A 17,468-nucleotide genomic window follows, 5' to 3' on the forward strand; every position below is an offset into this window, starting at 1 on the left:
GAAAGAAAGAAAAAACTGCTGTTATTCAGTGAAAACATGTATTTATAAAAGTGTAAGACAACTATACAAGAATACAATAAAAAGAAAAAGAGGAACCAGTGCTTTTTGTTTTTTAAGACATTTTAGGTGTGTTTTTTTTTAACTGTACAGTACAAGGTTCAGAACATTTTTGGTTTTTATTTATTGATTTAAGGTGGTAAATTAACTTTAAAGTAACTCCCGAATGTAAACGTTTCTGCGCACTGCATTAGACACACCTTCATTGAAACGAAACCATACATCACTGTTACCCACAGCTTTACCAATATGCACCACTTCGCCTGCTTTGCCATCTTCACCTGCAGAGAGAAGTGATATCAGCTCATATTTAACATTTCGGTTATCCAGATCACTTATATTTTACAAGTGTGTGAAAAGTATATCTATAAAGCAAACAACAAACCTGTAGTGGTGATCATAGGCTTCTCCTTGGGTGCAATGGCTCGTCCAAAGAAATCCAATTCAGGCTATAACCGTGGGAAGGATAAACAAACAAGTCATCAGGTGAGAGCACTTTGACCCTGATCCACTATTAACCCAATTAATCTTGGGTTATTATGAAGCACAAGTCAAGCATATAAAGAGAGACAGTATGAGAAAAATCATTTAACATGGTGGCACAGAATCACTGTTTAGTGGAAAAACCTGCATCTTATTCACATACCATCCACAGGATAATTTAACCAGGTCCTTTAAGTTCTGGTTTGGCATTTTAACTTTGGTCATAATTAATAGTGCTCATTTGTAAATATTATCTGGATTTATAACTGGTTAGTTATAGCCGAGTTTCACACAATGCCACAGTGAAGTTGTGAATCACCAATCCCAGCATCAAATTTGTTATGGTAATATTCAATGGTGGACTGGACTAGAGGGAAATACAATTTAAAATGGGATTTTTATGAGCGTAGGAAGGATTTCAGGTGCTGCTGTGGAAGTTCAAGAACAGATGTAAAAGATTTAAGTTGGATTAATATAGATGCTTTACCCTGGTTTCCACCACAGTCTGTTTAACTATGTTCTCCAGCCTCTGCTGATGGTTCCTGCTTGTCGGTTTCTTCAATTCACTTTTCTTCTCCTCTTGATTCTTATTTACTGCCTCTGCCTAAACACACAGAACAAATAATATTCAACATGAACAATCCTGTAAATTAAATACTATTGTTTACCGCTTTGTAGATTGTTTGGGGGCTCCACATCGGTCCAAGCGCATCACACAATGGTTAATCAAACATTTAAAGGATAAATATATGTTGCGCCTCACTTCATCACTATAATTGCAATATCAAGGTCTGTTAGTCTAACTTAGCTAAGATAAAAGTGGTACCACAGCTGGACAAAACAGTGCACATTTTCAAAATCATAATGTTGTAGTCCAACTGAAATCAATTAAAGTATATGTAAATATATTGTCAACACTGCAAATTAGTGGTGAAACAAACTAAATCAAACCCATTTTAATCAATAAGATTTCCATATGCAAAAGGTGCAGTGTCTATAAATGGGAACTATTCTGAACAAAAGCAAGATTAGACAGAATTCATTGTCCCAGAATTCATTGCAGTGTGTGTGTGTATATATATATATATATATATATATAAAGAGAGTGAGAGAGAGAGAGAGAGACAGTTTCCTCTTCCGTCGACAGTTACTCCTGTTGGATGCGGTTCGTTCGAGATGCGCACCAACAATTTGGCCTCTTTTGAAGTCTGATATGTCTTCCATTATGTTGTGCAGATTGCAATATTTTATGTACAGGTGTGCTAAAGCTCTGCTAATTCAACCTTCACACTCTGCTCTTACTAATTGAATATAAAAATCAGAGAAGATTGGCCACCAGGCCACGCATATATAGCCGTGAAACCTCCAAAACTATATTGGCCAGTGTTACAGTTTCATCGTCCAACCCCTACCTTTTGTGGGTTTCGTTTCTGCTGGGCCCTCTCCACCCTCCTCATTCGCTCTAATTCTGTCTCCCTGGCGATCAGCTGCTTCACCTGATAGGTCAGCTGCCTCCGGGGAGGCAAACCCGGAAAATGCACCACGTCTTCTACATTACTGTGGAAATACAGGTCATAAAATTACTGCTTGTACAACCAGTAAATGAAAAAAAAAACAATATAATGGTAGTATAAACCTTTACATAATATTATAGAATCTGAACAAGGGACTCTAATGAGGAGGGATATGAAGGCAAATGAGATTGTTTAAAGAGTGGAAAGCAGGAGAGCTAAATAATCCCTCTTACTCCGAAGGTAAAACACCGTTCCAGGAATAAAAGGAAATTAGACAATATGTGCAATACACACAAGCAGATGAAACTCCAAAAGCTGGATTAGTTGCGCAGGTTATTCCTGGTCACGTACACAAAGTCATTTCTCAAGGACAGTCGGAGAATGTTCTGTCACCAAAAAAACACGGAGCAGTTCAGAAGTTTGTGTGTTTGTTCCCATATATTATGTTGAGCATTCAAATTAAAATCAAAATATTTCTCCCTTTCTAGGGAACAGGATAGCGAAGAAAGCTTGCCAGCTTATTTCCAGTCTGATATCAGGAAAAATCCAGATACTTCAATATCTCTGGGCAAAATTTGCTGCTCATGTGCCATCGCATCTCACATTAAATCGTCAAAAAAGACTTCATGTATATATGGAAATGCTTGCTGTGTACTGGCATGAGTCATGATGACTAAACATTGCACAGTGGGATTATTCCGACAAGATAGTCTTTCAAAATATCACAATAATTATAAATGAAGCAGAGATGTTTATTCCATTCAGGCCTCCTCTGATAAAAGTTGAATTATAATGTTCCTCATAATCAGACGATGCAATGAAAATGAAGTTAGTGATGCAACATTTGGCTTGGGAATTGTACAATCCTCAGACCATCTTGTTATTTTCCAGTGTCATCATGGCTTCAGTGTGGTTACTCAGCGCTTGTTGGAGTAAAGCTCGATAAGAGATGGCAGGAAGATACAGGAAGGCATAAACGAGCAGAAGCAGTAACAGGGCGATCAGCAGTGGAATACCCCAGTCAGAGGTGACCAGTGTCTCCTCACAGCGGGCCTGCAGGAACGAATGCTGCATGCTTCTACCAATCACAGAGAGAACACTCAGGCAAATAAATAATGAGCTTCAGAAACATGATTATGAAAAAACATGCACAGGGATTTCCCCATCTTATCTAGGGCTGGATGATATAATAGATATATGGCATTTATCAAATTAACTGATGATTTTAGTTTGATTCATTTACACAAAGCATTTATTTTGAACTTTCAAATAATCATTTAAAAAGGTTTACATTTTACAGGCTGCAAAATATTACTGTTAGATAGATATACTATTACATTTAGAGTATGATTATATTATAATATTCATATAAATGAATGTGCTAATTTAGTGAAAACATACCTTTATTTTAAGTACATATTGTAACTAAAAACAGTAAAAAATGAATAATAAATAAATGAATACTTTATTGCATAATTACAAGGAATTACAAGGAAGCGTTAAATTGTTTTTAAAAAAAGACCGCATATTTATAATGCTACAAAATATCTCTATTTTTAAATAAATAACTTTCTATTATTCAAATAATTATGAGAAAAATCATCATGTTTAAACAAAAATATTAAGCAGAATGTGTCATGTGACACTGAAAACTGGAGTAATGGCTGCTGAAAATTCGGCTTTGTCATCACAGGAATAGATTACTTTTTAAAATAGAAAACTGTGTTTTTAAACTGTAATATTTCACTAAATTACTATTTAATGCAGCCTTTAAAAACATCTAACATTCATACAAAAACTTTATATATATATATATATATATATATATATATATATATATATATATATATATAAAACATGAGAAATGCTCCATGAATAAGAAGCGAACATACAGGATGTTCAGAGATGCTCTTCTTCAGTTCCAGCTTGATCCGACCAATCCAATAGCGCAGATTGTTCCCTTGTTTCCTTGTTTATCTTCTCGCTCCTGGTTTTTATCCACCTTTAACTCCATCAAGCAGACTTTCAAAGGTTCAGCGACAAGTGCTCGACTTGTGAGTGTCGAAAGCTTGTTTGTGCACATTTTCAGCACCATTTCCATCAATCAATGTGAGTGGTAGGACACGGTAAGCCACAGAGAGGATTGTAAGTCTTTTTATATGCTTGAGTGATGAACAAGCGTCCATGCATGACTTTCAAAGGCAAGTAACAAAAACCTCCAAGCTCTCATGTGAGAGAATCAACAAAGTGAAACAGGGGACAGAAAATAATAATAATAGTGGTGAACAAAAAAATAATAATAAAAAGTGGAAGAGGAGGGGATGGAGAGACAGTAATCAAGAGCTGCAGCCTAATCTCTCATAAACCGTGATAAACAGGAATCGGTGCCGTGTGTGTTAGCAGACATTCTTGCGCTATACGAGTTGCATAACTAAAGTCCTGACAGACAAGATGGTTATTTGCCCAAAAACAGAACAATGTGTTCAATGAGCCTGTAGATCAGGTTAATGTTGTTTGTGTATACGCATGTACTCACGGCTCCAGCACATAAGTGTACTGTCCCTCTGGTGTGCGGTCCTGTCTGTAGGTCAGGTTGTAGTTGATCATGGTGTCAATCAAATCATAAAGCTGCTGTTTCTCCCTGCTGCTGTAAAGCTGAGGGTTGACCTGTAAGAAACACATCTTATGCTCTTGTGCTCACTAAAGCTGCATTCATATGAGCAATTCATTTACAATAAACAATAATATTGTAACATAATATTAGAAATTAAAATAATTGTTTACCTTTTAAATATATTTCAAAATGTAATTTATTCGTGTGATTGCAAAGCTGAATTTTCAGCATCATTACTTCAGTCTTTAATGTCACATGATCCTTCAGAAATCATTGTAATATGCTAATTTTCTGCTCAAGAAACTTTTTTTAATTATTATCAATGTTGAAAACAGTTGTGCTGCTTAATATTTTTGTGGAAACAGTGATGTTGTTTGCACACAGACTTTAAAATGACTCACCGGCCGCAGTTTGGGGGAGATGAGCTCCAGGAGAAGGCTGAGGATGTCCATACAGAGACTGCTCATACAAACACGGCTCTGTATGGCAGGTGGGATGTCATTCAACATGGCAATGAGGGCATTCTTGGTGTGCTGAGTTTTAGTGAAAGCCTAGAAACAAATTTAAGACTTCATTTATTACCACTTTCATTTTACACTATATAATGATAATAAACTTCAAAATGCATTGTTTTAAAGACATGTCGGCATACTTGATATCAGCAAATACATAAAACCATTAACAGAGTGTTTCTGATTGGTTAGTTGTCTGAGTGGCAAATCTGAATTTTCAGCATCATTACTCTTCGGTCACATGATCTTTCAGAAATCATTTTAAAATGCTGATTTGATGGTCACAAAACTTTTCATATTATTATCAATGTTGAAAACATTATTGTGCTGCTCTTTTTTTGTGGAAATAGTGATACTTATTTTTCCAGGATCTTTTGATGAATAGAAAGTTCAAAAGAACAGCATTTATTTGAAATACAAATCTTTTGTAACACTATAAATGTTTTTACTCTCACTTTTGAACAATTTAGAGCATTGTTGCTGAGTAGTAATATCTTTCCAAAAAAAGAGAACTTTAGAATTTTCTCTATTATCAAAGACCAAAAAACATTCATAACACTTGAAAAACAGAATGGCAATAGCACATCAAAATTAGCAATGGCATAAATGCAGTCATAGTAAAGGGAGACACATGATTGCAGTGTTTTGAGACATTATGGTCAAGTGTGTAACTGGGACAGGATTTTTAAAGGTAATTTTAAAGGATTTTTTCATTTTTTTAAAGGTCTGCTTGATTCCGCCTAATTCGTTACAGTATTATAGGGTGGATAGACAGCATACGCTCTCACTGTCTATTGTATTCTCTCACCTCGTAGTGGCTGTGTGGATAATTGATGCGTGGGACAGAGTTTGCGGCATATAGGTGGTGGAAGGCAGCGGGCAGGAACGGGAAGTAGCGCATGAGCGAGTAGTTTTGTCCATGTAGCACAAACTCATTCAGCACGTCAGAGAAACACAACCAGTCAAGACCTGTGCACACACCCAACATCCCAGGGTCCTTCAGCTTCATGCTGAGGAAGTTATCATACAAGCCCTACGGAGAGAGAGAGAGTAAATCATCTGAAATATCACACTTTTGTAGGTGTTAAACAGATGCTGTCTAACCCATTAATGTTAATCAAACAACCAAACACAGCTTTAACAAAGATTAATCTACACATTTAATTTATACAGTGAAAATTATAGTGTTATTTTACATTTACGCCTATTATTACACACCTGTACCTAAATATATTACAATTCGACCTTACTTTATTTGTAACTTTGTTATATTATTTTAATCTATGCTTGAATTTTGATCTAATTTTTTTTTACTGACTGTTCACTTGCCTTTAATAATGTTTGAACTTTATTAGTTAGGCTAGTAAATTTTGCTGTGGTATCGAAGTACTTAAAGTGTGCTTTAAATAATAAAAAGCAAAGTTACATTTGCTACAAGAAAATGTATTATGCATATATTGTGCCCAAATATTTTGGGGCCACTGTTCAAGTATGATATTTAAATGGAGCCCAAAGAGTGTAGAATGTAAAGCTCTAGTTACCTGAGTGAGTTTCTCATGCTCTCCAGTAGATGAGACCAAATGTAAGATGTGCTGAATCCTTTGTGCACCGTCTTTAGGTCCAGCTTCATCAAAACCACCAAAAGAATCTCCACCAATCCGCTTCCTAAATCACCACACCATCATAAAATGAAGAATGCCAGAATCAGTGGCACAGTCTGATAAAACATACAAAATAAAAAATGACAGTTGACAAATAAAAGTTTTTACATTTTTTCAAATTTTATCGTTTTACTTTTAGATTGTAAAGAAAACATTTTCAGGTCAAAATTTTATATCCCAAAAATGAGATGGGGGAAAAAACAAAACATACCATTTGTTTTAAAGAAAACAGACATAAAAATTCCAAAATTCCAAAAAAAGAAAAAAAGTAGGATACATATGCAGTTTTAGCATAAAGAATATATATGTATATATATATATATATTTGAGAATTGGGGGTAAAATATCCCAAAATATTCTTCTTTGCTGTAACTAATTTTTTTTTAAACATATGTACCATTACGAATAATAAAAAAAGAATCCATGTAGTCTTTCCATGAATAAGAAGTCATAAAAATGCAAGATTAATCATTATAGAAGAATTCTGTTTCTGTTTAAATACTAGCACAATAGCATGCTTTTATTTCATTGCCCACACTGAAAAGCTATCAAGGGGGGAGGGCTGAGTGAAAGACCATGTGCTTGAGAATGGCATTATGCGTTTACCTTTTCAGTCGAGGAAGCTGGAAGATTTCCTGCCAAACTGAGAAGAGTCCCTTGTTTTGATCTTTCAATCCCACACACATGGAACTGACGCTGCGCTGGTCCAAGTGCTTCTGTCCACGTCTGTGTAAAAACTGCACACACTTGATTAAGCAATCCCATATTTTAATTCTGAACAGTTTTAAGGCACATCTCTCTCACCTGTAATGTGTTGATGCAAGAACGGATGTCATTGTCAGTTTTCTCACACAGGGCCATCAGAGTGCCTGTGTCTGCTTTCATACCCTGACGCCGTGTGATCTACACGAAGAAACAAAAGCTTTTATGAGTCTACATTCATGCGTTTATGAAATCATCTGTGAGAGCATGTGTGTGTACCTCTGACAGTCTTTGAGCTAAGCGGGAGGGCAGAGTCTGGGGAAAAGCCAATAGGAAAGCTTGCTGTCTCAGAGGCCTTAGAGCAGGAACATAACTGACAAAATACAGGTAAATGGATTACATTTTTTTGTATTGATTTTCAATTGCTAATGTATAATGCGAAGGTGATGCACAATAATTATTAAATGGGTAACACTTTACAAAAAGGTTTAATTTGTTAACATTAGTTAACTACATTAGTTAATGTGAACAATGAACAATACTTCTACAGCATTTATTAATCTCAGTTAATGTTAGTCTCAACATTTACTAATACATTTTTAGGATAAAAAGTTCTATCTGTTAACATTAGTTTATGCACTGCGTGGACTAACATGAGCATGAACATTTTTATATACTTACATTTTACAAAGGTTAATAAATGCTGTTAGAATATATGGTAACACTTTATTTTAAGATGACGTAGATACACATTACTACATGTACTTACTATAGTAATAACATTAAATTATCCATAATTACAAGTAACCCTAAACCAAACCCTGAACGTAACTATAGTAAGTGCATTTAGTTAATTTATATGACTTATTTGTGTAAGTACAATGTAACTGTCACCTTAAAATAAAGGGTTACACTTTATTTTAAGGTGTCATTGTTACAGTGTAATTAAATATTTAAGTACAGTGTAATATTAATTAACTACATGTACTTACTATAGGGTTAGGGTAGGATTAGGATTTGGTTGAGGGTTAATTGCATGTAATTAGGCATAATTTACTGTTATTACTATGGTAATTACATATAACATATGTAACAAGAACACTGTAAAATAAAGTGTTACCAAATAAAGTGTAACCGAATACATTCTTCGCCATTCTTAGTTCATATTAGTAAATGCAATTACTAATGTTAACAAATGAGACCTAATTGTAAAGTGTTTATGTTCTGTTTGAATTGTGTTGGATATTATTTGTGTGTTTTCTGAAAGTTTAATAGTTGACTGGGAAAATATGCAGAAATTCCAATATTTTAAATCCAAACTAAATATCCCCTTAAACATAAGACTTACAGGTCATTGCAGATGCAGATGATTGGTCTAAGCAGCACAGATTGTTTCTTCTTTTTCTTTTTCAAGGCATTAACACCTGACTCCTCTCCATCTCGGCTATCCTTCCGGTTCAGGGTGGCCAATAAAATATTAATGGCAGCCTGAGCCAAAAAAAGAAAGAAAAAAAGTGCAAAACAGCATCATGTAGAGAAGCCGTTGAATTAAAAGTAGCCAATAAAACTGAGAGCAGATCTTACAGCAGGAGCCCCATCAATTTCATCTATTATAAGGCAGTTGGGCTTTTCATTGGCTCCCAGGACTGACTTCATCTGTGTCGCGGTATCAATGCGTTTCTGGAAGAGCTCTGCACTGCGGTCATCACTGAGAAGAGATCAGCGGTATTAGATTGTGAGTGTCGACATTTATATGTGCATATTTCTATTTTAAGATTGGTTAGCACCAGGGCTTGCATCCTCTTACCTAGCATTGATTTCTACTACATTGTACCCAGCATGCTTTGCGATAATGTGTGCTAGCGTGGTTTTCCCCAGTCCAGGAGGACCTGATAATAGTGCCACCTGTGTAGTGTGATACATACAGTTAAACACTGAACATGTTAAAAAATAGGAAATGTACACATTGTAGCATTACATTCACTACTTCTCTTATGGTCCGACCCAGTATCATTTAACTTGTTAATATTTTACAATACAAAAATCTGGTCACTCTCAAGCCAACATGGTTCATTTGGCAAATTTAGCAATCTAAATTCCAATTTACAATATTTTTCCATTTATAAATAAGCATTTCTTGTTAAAGTCAATTATTCATGGGCTAATAAATATATTATAATAAATATTAAATATAAAAATATATATAACAAATATAATACATATTTTTAAATTATAAAACATAATTAAAAATCTAAATGTTATAAATAAATCTAAACTAATAAATAATTCAATCTAAACACTTATTTAAAAATAAATGTAAATGTTAATCTCAAGTACAAATAGAAAAAGGTTCATTTAAATAAATCTAAATCTAACATAAAAAAATCTAAAATAAAAAAAACTGATTGTTCAGTTTTACTCACCTTAAATTTAGGTCTTTTGTACTGGTCCAGCTCAGCCTCTAGTATCTCTTCTGTGATTTGGGACTTGGTTTTGAAACGCTGGGACTGGTTTTGGTTTTGAGCATTTGTAAAATTCGTTCTGACGTCTGCAGGGGCCGGACGGTGTTTCCTCTCTCGCCCAAAGACCACAGTGTCCCAGAGCTTCAGCCACTTCAGCAGACAGCGGTTGGTGAACTATAGAGATCGAGACACCATGTAAATATTTACAAGGCAAATGCCTGCCAATAATTAGTTTTCAAGTGAGCGCATCTATGACTCACATCATCACTCAGCAGATCAGTGTAGTGCTGTGGCGAGAACTGATCCACCCACAGCCGCGAGGATGAGCCTTCATCTTCCCCACTACCACCATCCACACCAGAGTCTGCCTGCTCTTCTGCAATAAGCTCTGGATCCATCCCACTAAAAAGTCATTGCAGAGTTAACATGCGTAGAGATGTACAACGTTTAGAGTAAAGAATTGACGGGTATGATCCACATAGAAATGTGTACGCACACACCTATTCATAAGTTCTGTCAATCTTTGGGATTCCTCCACCACTTGTCGATGGCGCTGAAAAAACAAAACCATTTCAGAGAGATTTCCCCCAAATGATTCATTTAGGTTTGTTTGCATGTTCACACATTAGGGCTGTAAAATCGATTAATTACATCTAATATATAAGTCTGTGTTTACATAATATATGTGTATATATATTATTATATTTATGTATTATACATATTTATGTGTGTGTTTGTGTGTACAATGTGTTTATATATATATATATATATATATATATATATATATATATATATACAGGTCCTTCTAAAAAAATTTGCATATTGTGATAAAGTTCATTATTTTCCATAATGTAATGATAAAAATTAAACTTTCATATATTTTAGATTCATTGCACACCAACTGAAATATTTCAGGTCTTTTATTGTTTTAATACTGATGATTTTGGCATACAGCTCATGAAAACCCCAAATTCCTATCTCAAAAAATTAGCATATCATGAAAAGGGTCTCTAAACGAGCTATTAACCTAATCATCTGAATCAACTAATTAACTCTAAACACCTGCAAAAGATTCCTGAGGCTTTTAAAAACTCCCAGCCTGTTTCATTACTCATAACCGCAATCATGGGTAAGACTGCCGACCTGACTGCTGTCCAGAAGGCCATCATTGACACCCTCAAGCAAGAGGGTAAGACACAGAAAGAAATTTCTGAACAAATAGGCTGTTCCCAGAGTGCTGTATCAAGGCACCTCAGTGGGAAGTCTGTGGGAAGGAAAACGTGTGGCAAAAAACGCTGCACAACGAGAAGAGGTGACCGGACCCTTAGGAAGATTGTGGAGAAGGACCGATTCCAGACCTTGGGGGACCTGCGGAAGCAGTGGACTGAGTCTGGAGTAGAAACATCCAGAGCCACCGTGCACAGGCGTGTGCAGGAAATGGGCTACAGGTGCCGCATTCCCCAGGTCAAGTCACTTTTGAACCAGAAACAGCAGCAGAAGCGCCTGACCTGGGCTACAGAGAAGCAGCACTGGACCGTTGCTCAGTGGTCCAAAGTACTTTTTTCGGATGAAAGCAAATTTTGCATGTCATTCGGAAATCAAGGTGCCAGAGTCTGGAGGAAGACTGGGGAGAAGGAAATGCCAAAATGCCTGAAGTCCAGTGTCAAGTACCCACAGTCAGTGATGGTCTGGGGTGCCATGTCAGCTGCTGGTGTTGGTCCACTGTGTTTTATCAAGGGCAGGGTCAATGCAGCTAGCTATCAGGAGATTTTGGAGCACTTCATGCTTTCATCTGCTGAAAAGCTTTATGGAGATGAAGATTTCATTTTTCAGCACGACCTGGCACCTGCTCACAGTGCCAAAACCACTGGTAAATGGTTTACTGACCATGGTATTACTGTGCTGAATTGGCCTGCCAACTCTCCTGACCTGAACCCCATAGATAATCTGTGGGATATTGTGAAGAGAAAGTTGAGAGACGCAAGACCCAACACTCTGGATGAGCTTAAGGGCGCTATCGAAGCATCCTGGGCCTCCATAACACCTCAGCAGTGCCACAGGCTGATTGCCTCCATGCCACGCCGCATTGAAGCAGTCATTTCTGCAAAAGGATTCCCGACCAAGTATTGAGTGCATAACTGAACATAATTATTTGAAGGTTGACTTTTTTTGTATTAAAAACACTTATTTTATTGGTCGGATGAAATATGCTAATTTTTTGAGATAGGAATTTTGGGTTTTCATGAGCTGTATGCCAAAATCATCAGTATTAAAATAATAAAAGACCTGAAATATTTCAGTTGGTGTGCAATCAATCTAAAATATAATAAAGTTTAATTTTGATCATTACATTATGGAAAATAATGAAATTTATCACAATATGCAAATTTTTTGAGAAGGGCCTGTATATATATTAATGGTCTCAAATGATTCAAATATTTAATCGCGATTAATCGCATTAATGTCATAGTTAACTCGCAATTAATCGCACATTTTTATCTATTATAAATGTCTCTTGATTTCTTTTTGTCCCATTATTTTTTCTCATTTTAATCCTCTTATCGACATGGAAAAGTGGATCGGCAGTAAGTTTGTTCTTGTTGTGGTATCCATGTGCTTCTGTCTGAAGTACTCCATTTAAATTATAAATTTATAAATAAGTCAATAAACAATTATGTGTGAAATAAATAATAGTGTTCAGTAATTATTTGAATGAAACCTAAAAAAGCATTTAAAATGAAAATAAATATATACATATAGTTTAATTAATTCGCATGTGTGCTTGGACATCAAGTGGTATTTCACACTGGACATGCGGCGATGATAGCTAACTACAAAACACACAGATCACTTTGGTCTTGTCAATGGAACCATTTGGTAACTTTTTAAAAGTAAACTTTCCATTCAGAATCTTATTGGCATCCATTTCGGCGTCTCGCACTCACCATTCACTCAAAACCTAACGTTAGCCTAATGCTCTTTGGTCGGCTCGCAAGCCCAAACAAGTGTGTGCGGCGTGCCTGTTGTTTTGTTTCCAGTCTAGCTAGATCCGGTGTGATGCTGTAGTTTTTCTAACGTTACTTGTTGTTGCAACAGCATGTGAAAAAAAATTGCGAAGTTTGCTAGGCCATAACGAACGTTAATCTCGCGATAAAAAAATTGACGTCGTTAAAATAGGTTTGCGTTAACGCCGTTAATAACACGTTTAACTGACAGCACTAATATATAGTACATATACGCATGCACAGAAATATATAAATATAATATAGATACACATACACACATATATCATGTAATATATAGACTTTTATGTTAGATGCGCTTAATCGGTTGTACAGCCCTATCACACATATATACTTACTCTCTCTGCAATTTGTTCTTTCAGCACTTCTATTGGAACCGCTAGCAGTCCTAGTCCATTCAGTGAGTTACGGAAGGCTCTTGGGTCTGGTGCCTGAGAAAAAGGATAAGAAAAATCAATAAACTTCACACATTGTACTCCTGCAAGCAGTCGTGTAAAATATTTAGTGCGGTCCGAAACCTTCTCCTCATCCTCTTTCTTGTTAAGGTAGACTCTGTTTCCCATGGAGTCTGTGACTGTGATAAAATCTCCAATTGCAGGGGGCCGTTTCTGGGCATGACGTCTAGCTGCGGTAACCCGCCTTGGTGACTCCTGTAATGCTGTCAGTCCACTAATATCTAACACGTTGGTTGTTATTTTTGTGGCTGCTGGTCTATCTGGACTTAGGGACAGGAAAACTGCAGGTCTGTAAAAGGATTTTTTTTTAAATCAACCAATGGTTATAATGTTATGTTAGATTAACACAGTTAGATTAACTGTGATGTGCATAAACCTTTACCCATCTCTCACTCGTCTGTTGTAAACCTCTGGGGATGATGGAGGGGTGATGTCATCAGTGTGTTCAACACCAAACTGGAGCTTTTTTGCCACATCTTGTCTTCTTTTCTTGGGTTTAGGAGCTGTGAGAAACCACTAACACCATTAGACACACTGCATTACTTTTATACACGCTCACAAAGTTTGCACTACCGCCTAGAGCTGCACGAAAAGATCACAATCTCGATTCTTACACCCACACAATCTCATTTCTAAATATTCCAACTGCTCATCCAGAGAGAGCAGTTGTTCAGTATTATAGGTAAGTGAAAAAGCTTCACAGATATTACAAATATTCATATTATCACAGAAGTACTGGGATAAAAGTTTATAGTTCGGATATAATCACTGTCTACAGCAGCGATTAAAATAGAGCATCACCTTTTGAAAGTAACTAGGTGCTTCAAATAACGATTGTATCATTACATTGTTACACCACCAGGTGCCGACAAGTGACTTAAAATGTCTTTTTAAAAGAAATTGATTACTTTCCTATTATATAGTAGGCGAAAAACAGTATGTGACAAAAGATGTACTACTTCCAATGAGATTCTGAAGCGTGCATACGATGGACACTTTACTATCCCATGAGGCCACAGGAGAGAGAATTATGACGTAACTGACAGTGTCACATGATAATTACAATGTGGCGAATGTAGTACGTCCGGATTACATTCATACTATATAGAATGTAATTTGTTAGCGGTTGTGAAGTCAATTTTTTCAAAATAAGTTCCTACTCAAGAGAGTATGCGATTACGGAAACAGCCTTTGTCAATGAATCATTCAAGAGATTCGTTCAAAAATGCTGATTATTGCATTAGATTGATCAAACGTGACAGAGAATATATGTATAATGTTACAAAGATTTCTATTTTAAATCAACACTGTTCTTTTAATATTCTATTCACCAAAGAATTTTGAAAAATGTATCACAGTTTCCACAAAAATATTAAGCAGCTCAACTGTTTTCAACATTGATAATAATTGGAAATATTTCTTGAGCCGCAAATCAGCATATTACAATGATTTCTGACACTGAAGACTGGAGTAATACTAATGATGCTGAAAATTCAGCTTTGCCATCACAGGAACAAAGTACATCTGAAAATATATAATCTGAATACAAAATAGAATTTTATTAAACTGTTCTTACTGTATTTTTTTTTATCAAATAAGCATAAGAGACTTCTTTCAAAACTATATAAAATTCTTACCAACACCAAACTTTTGAACTTGTAGCTCTATAACAAAGGCATTGTGTATTACTACACAAGGGAGAAAATTCAATACTGACTCAGGGATTCCTCCGCCGCCTCCTCATCCTCATATACTAGAGGTGAGATGCTCTCGGGATGCTCATTATTTACTGATTTCCTCGATGGCACGTCACCGGACACAATGGCTTCCTCGAACGTCTGTGGGATCGGCTTCTTATTGCGGAATTCAGACACTTTTGGACATGATGAAAGCTCGTCTACACACAGAAACATTCACACATTCAAAATGAACAGTTTTAGTGTGCTTTAGTTCAATTTTACATGATTATTTACAAATAAATGACACAGTATAGCTTGCAATATTTCATGTGATATATTGAGCAATGTTGTAGTCAGGTGATAAATTGATAAGTTAGTTATCATATGGTCAGACTAGTTAGAATGGGTTGAAAACTATAAACAAATCACTGTATGACAATGTTTTACAGCAATGTTTCCAGCACAAATGGTCAATTTTATATAAAACTTATTTTTCTGTTTTTATACATAAAGGAAATATATATATTTGACATAAAATGTCTCTTTTTGTGGTGTGGACACAAAAATATTGGCAGTGCAAGTACAAAAGTACTGGCATAAAACAAAACAAAAATCCTAGATTTAGTTAGTTATAGGCTATCCGTACACATGGTGCATAATGTATGTCATGATCATTAATCATTTTCTGACACTAACCAAGAGCAATGTTTAATTTTCTTGGGGCAATACCATGGTAAGTTAACGTTACAGTGCTATTTTCAAACGGAATATTTACCACATTTATGTACGATATTGGTATTATTAAAAGAATACCGAAATATTACTGTATATTTATAGAAGTGTTTTGTTAGTGTTGTTTTTTATTACGTAAACTAGCTTTACATACAGTCATTCAGCCATTATGCCATAAGGGAGTAACGTTAGACATGAACATATCTTTCTAACTTACGATCCATTTCAGCCATAACTTCCAATTCATCAGCAAACTGTTGTTCAAAATCATCTTCAATCCCGTACATTTCGTCATACTCGTCCATGTTTGCGGTCTCTCGTCTGTTTTGGCAGTAAACTTACATCCAAATGTGACGAATGAATAAACAAGTGGAAGATCGTGCATAAATGGACAACAGAAATTTTCGCGCAAAATTTTTGTGCAAGTAAGTTAAGTGTATTTCCGGTTCCATTGTAAGGCCTACATCCACTCTATAAAAGTCCTGGATGGGCAGCATTTATATAAAGCTACTGATAAATATGATAAACCAGAAAGAATTAAACAATTTATCACTGATATGGAATAAGAAAATAGCATGATTACGTTACAAAGTCTAACATCAGCCTTTTTTTTTAACTGTCATTACGAAATGTATTATAATTATAATTTTACAATAGTTCGAAATAATATGAAGTTATGTTATTTTCTAAATACTGTATGCACTAGATAATAAACAATGATATACATTTTTTTTAAATAATAATTTTTAATCTAATTCCCTGTCACTCGCCGCTTCTGATTTGCAGACACACAGAGAGGGCGAGGCATTACGTAAACAACGAGAAATAAAAAGCCCAATCATTTCGCAAGAACGCAATTATTTTGCATATGTCTCAGAATGCTTGTTACAACAGTAGAAAAATAAACGTTTGTATTATTTTTTTTTATGTACTCAAGATTTGTCATGAACAGCTCTGCGATATAACCAACTTGTATTACTTACAGCTCTTATCTTTAATTTTGGCTAAATTGTTTAGCTACCGTCATGCCCATTGATAACCAGTATTAGAACTATAAATATAGAATGTCCTGACATGTAACTCGTGCTGTCTAGGCAGCACATATACTAAAATTGGAACGATACAGAGAAGATTAGCATTTCCCTGCGCAAGGTTGACACGCATAATCGTGAAGCGTATCCAAATTTTGTGTTTAATGCACTTACATTTCTAAATGTTTTCAATTATTTAAAATATCTTTATCCACTGTCATAAAACAGATTTACTGCAAAAAAGAATGCAATTAGGAGTAATATACTAATCATTTGATCGTTTGATAGATTTAAGCCAAATATTGTACACAATTTATGAAATTGTAAATGTTTTTTTTTTTTTTTTTTTTTTTTTTTTTTTCCTTTATTTATTTTTAAACAGGGACAATGCAAAATATACATTAACCTTAAGAGGAGAGATGCATTTTACCAGGTTATAGCACTTGTGCTAATTTTCACCTGTAGTCCCTGGGCAGGCTGATGTCAACAGATACACATATTAATAAAATCATTCCTCTCAAAAACAGCACAAAAAAACACAAT

The 17,468-nt window shown here is 35.4% G+C and overlaps 1 protein-coding gene and 1 non-coding gene across 2 annotated transcripts; one reads left to right on the top strand and one right to left on the bottom strand.

The window, feature by feature from the left end:
* Nucleotides 1-24: 24 nt before the first annotated feature.
* Nucleotides 25-16,362, bottom strand: chtf18 (CTF18, chromosome transmission fidelity factor 18 homolog (S. cerevisiae)). The gene is made up of 22 exons (XM_077205279.1): nucleotides 16,112-16,362; nucleotides 15,201-15,380; nucleotides 13,866-13,986; nucleotides 13,547-13,772; nucleotides 13,367-13,459; nucleotides 10,506-10,558; nucleotides 10,266-10,407; nucleotides 9,967-10,179; nucleotides 9,351-9,448; nucleotides 9,128-9,251; nucleotides 8,892-9,031; nucleotides 7,823-7,916; nucleotides 7,646-7,744; nucleotides 7,448-7,578; nucleotides 6,722-6,845; nucleotides 5,989-6,213; nucleotides 5,070-5,219; nucleotides 4,591-4,721; nucleotides 1,953-2,097; nucleotides 1,028-1,144; nucleotides 443-506; nucleotides 25-338 (listed from the first exon to the last, which is right to left on the bottom strand). Exons 1-22 carry the CDS (start codon nucleotides 16,197-16,199, stop codon nucleotides 208-210), a joined length of 2,889 nt encoding a protein of 962 aa, XP_077061394.1. The 5' UTR covers nucleotides 16,200-16,362; the 3' UTR covers nucleotides 25-207.
* Nucleotides 16,363-16,977: 615 nt separating this feature from the next.
* Nucleotides 16,978-17,082, top strand: LOC143714324 (U6 spliceosomal RNA). Its single transcript, XR_013195456.1, has one exon. It is a non-coding gene; the product is annotated as a U6 spliceosomal RNA (small nuclear RNA).
* The last annotated feature ends 386 nt before the right edge of the window (nucleotides 17,083-17,468 follow it).

This window comes from Siphateles boraxobius, unplaced genomic scaffold (assembly GCF_051911475.1).
Source record: "Siphateles boraxobius isolate OS27281-9 unplaced genomic scaffold, OSU_SipBor_1 53, whole genome shotgun sequence".
Taxonomy (NCBI): domain Eukaryota; kingdom Metazoa; phylum Chordata; class Actinopteri; order Cypriniformes; family Leuciscidae; genus Siphateles; species Siphateles boraxobius.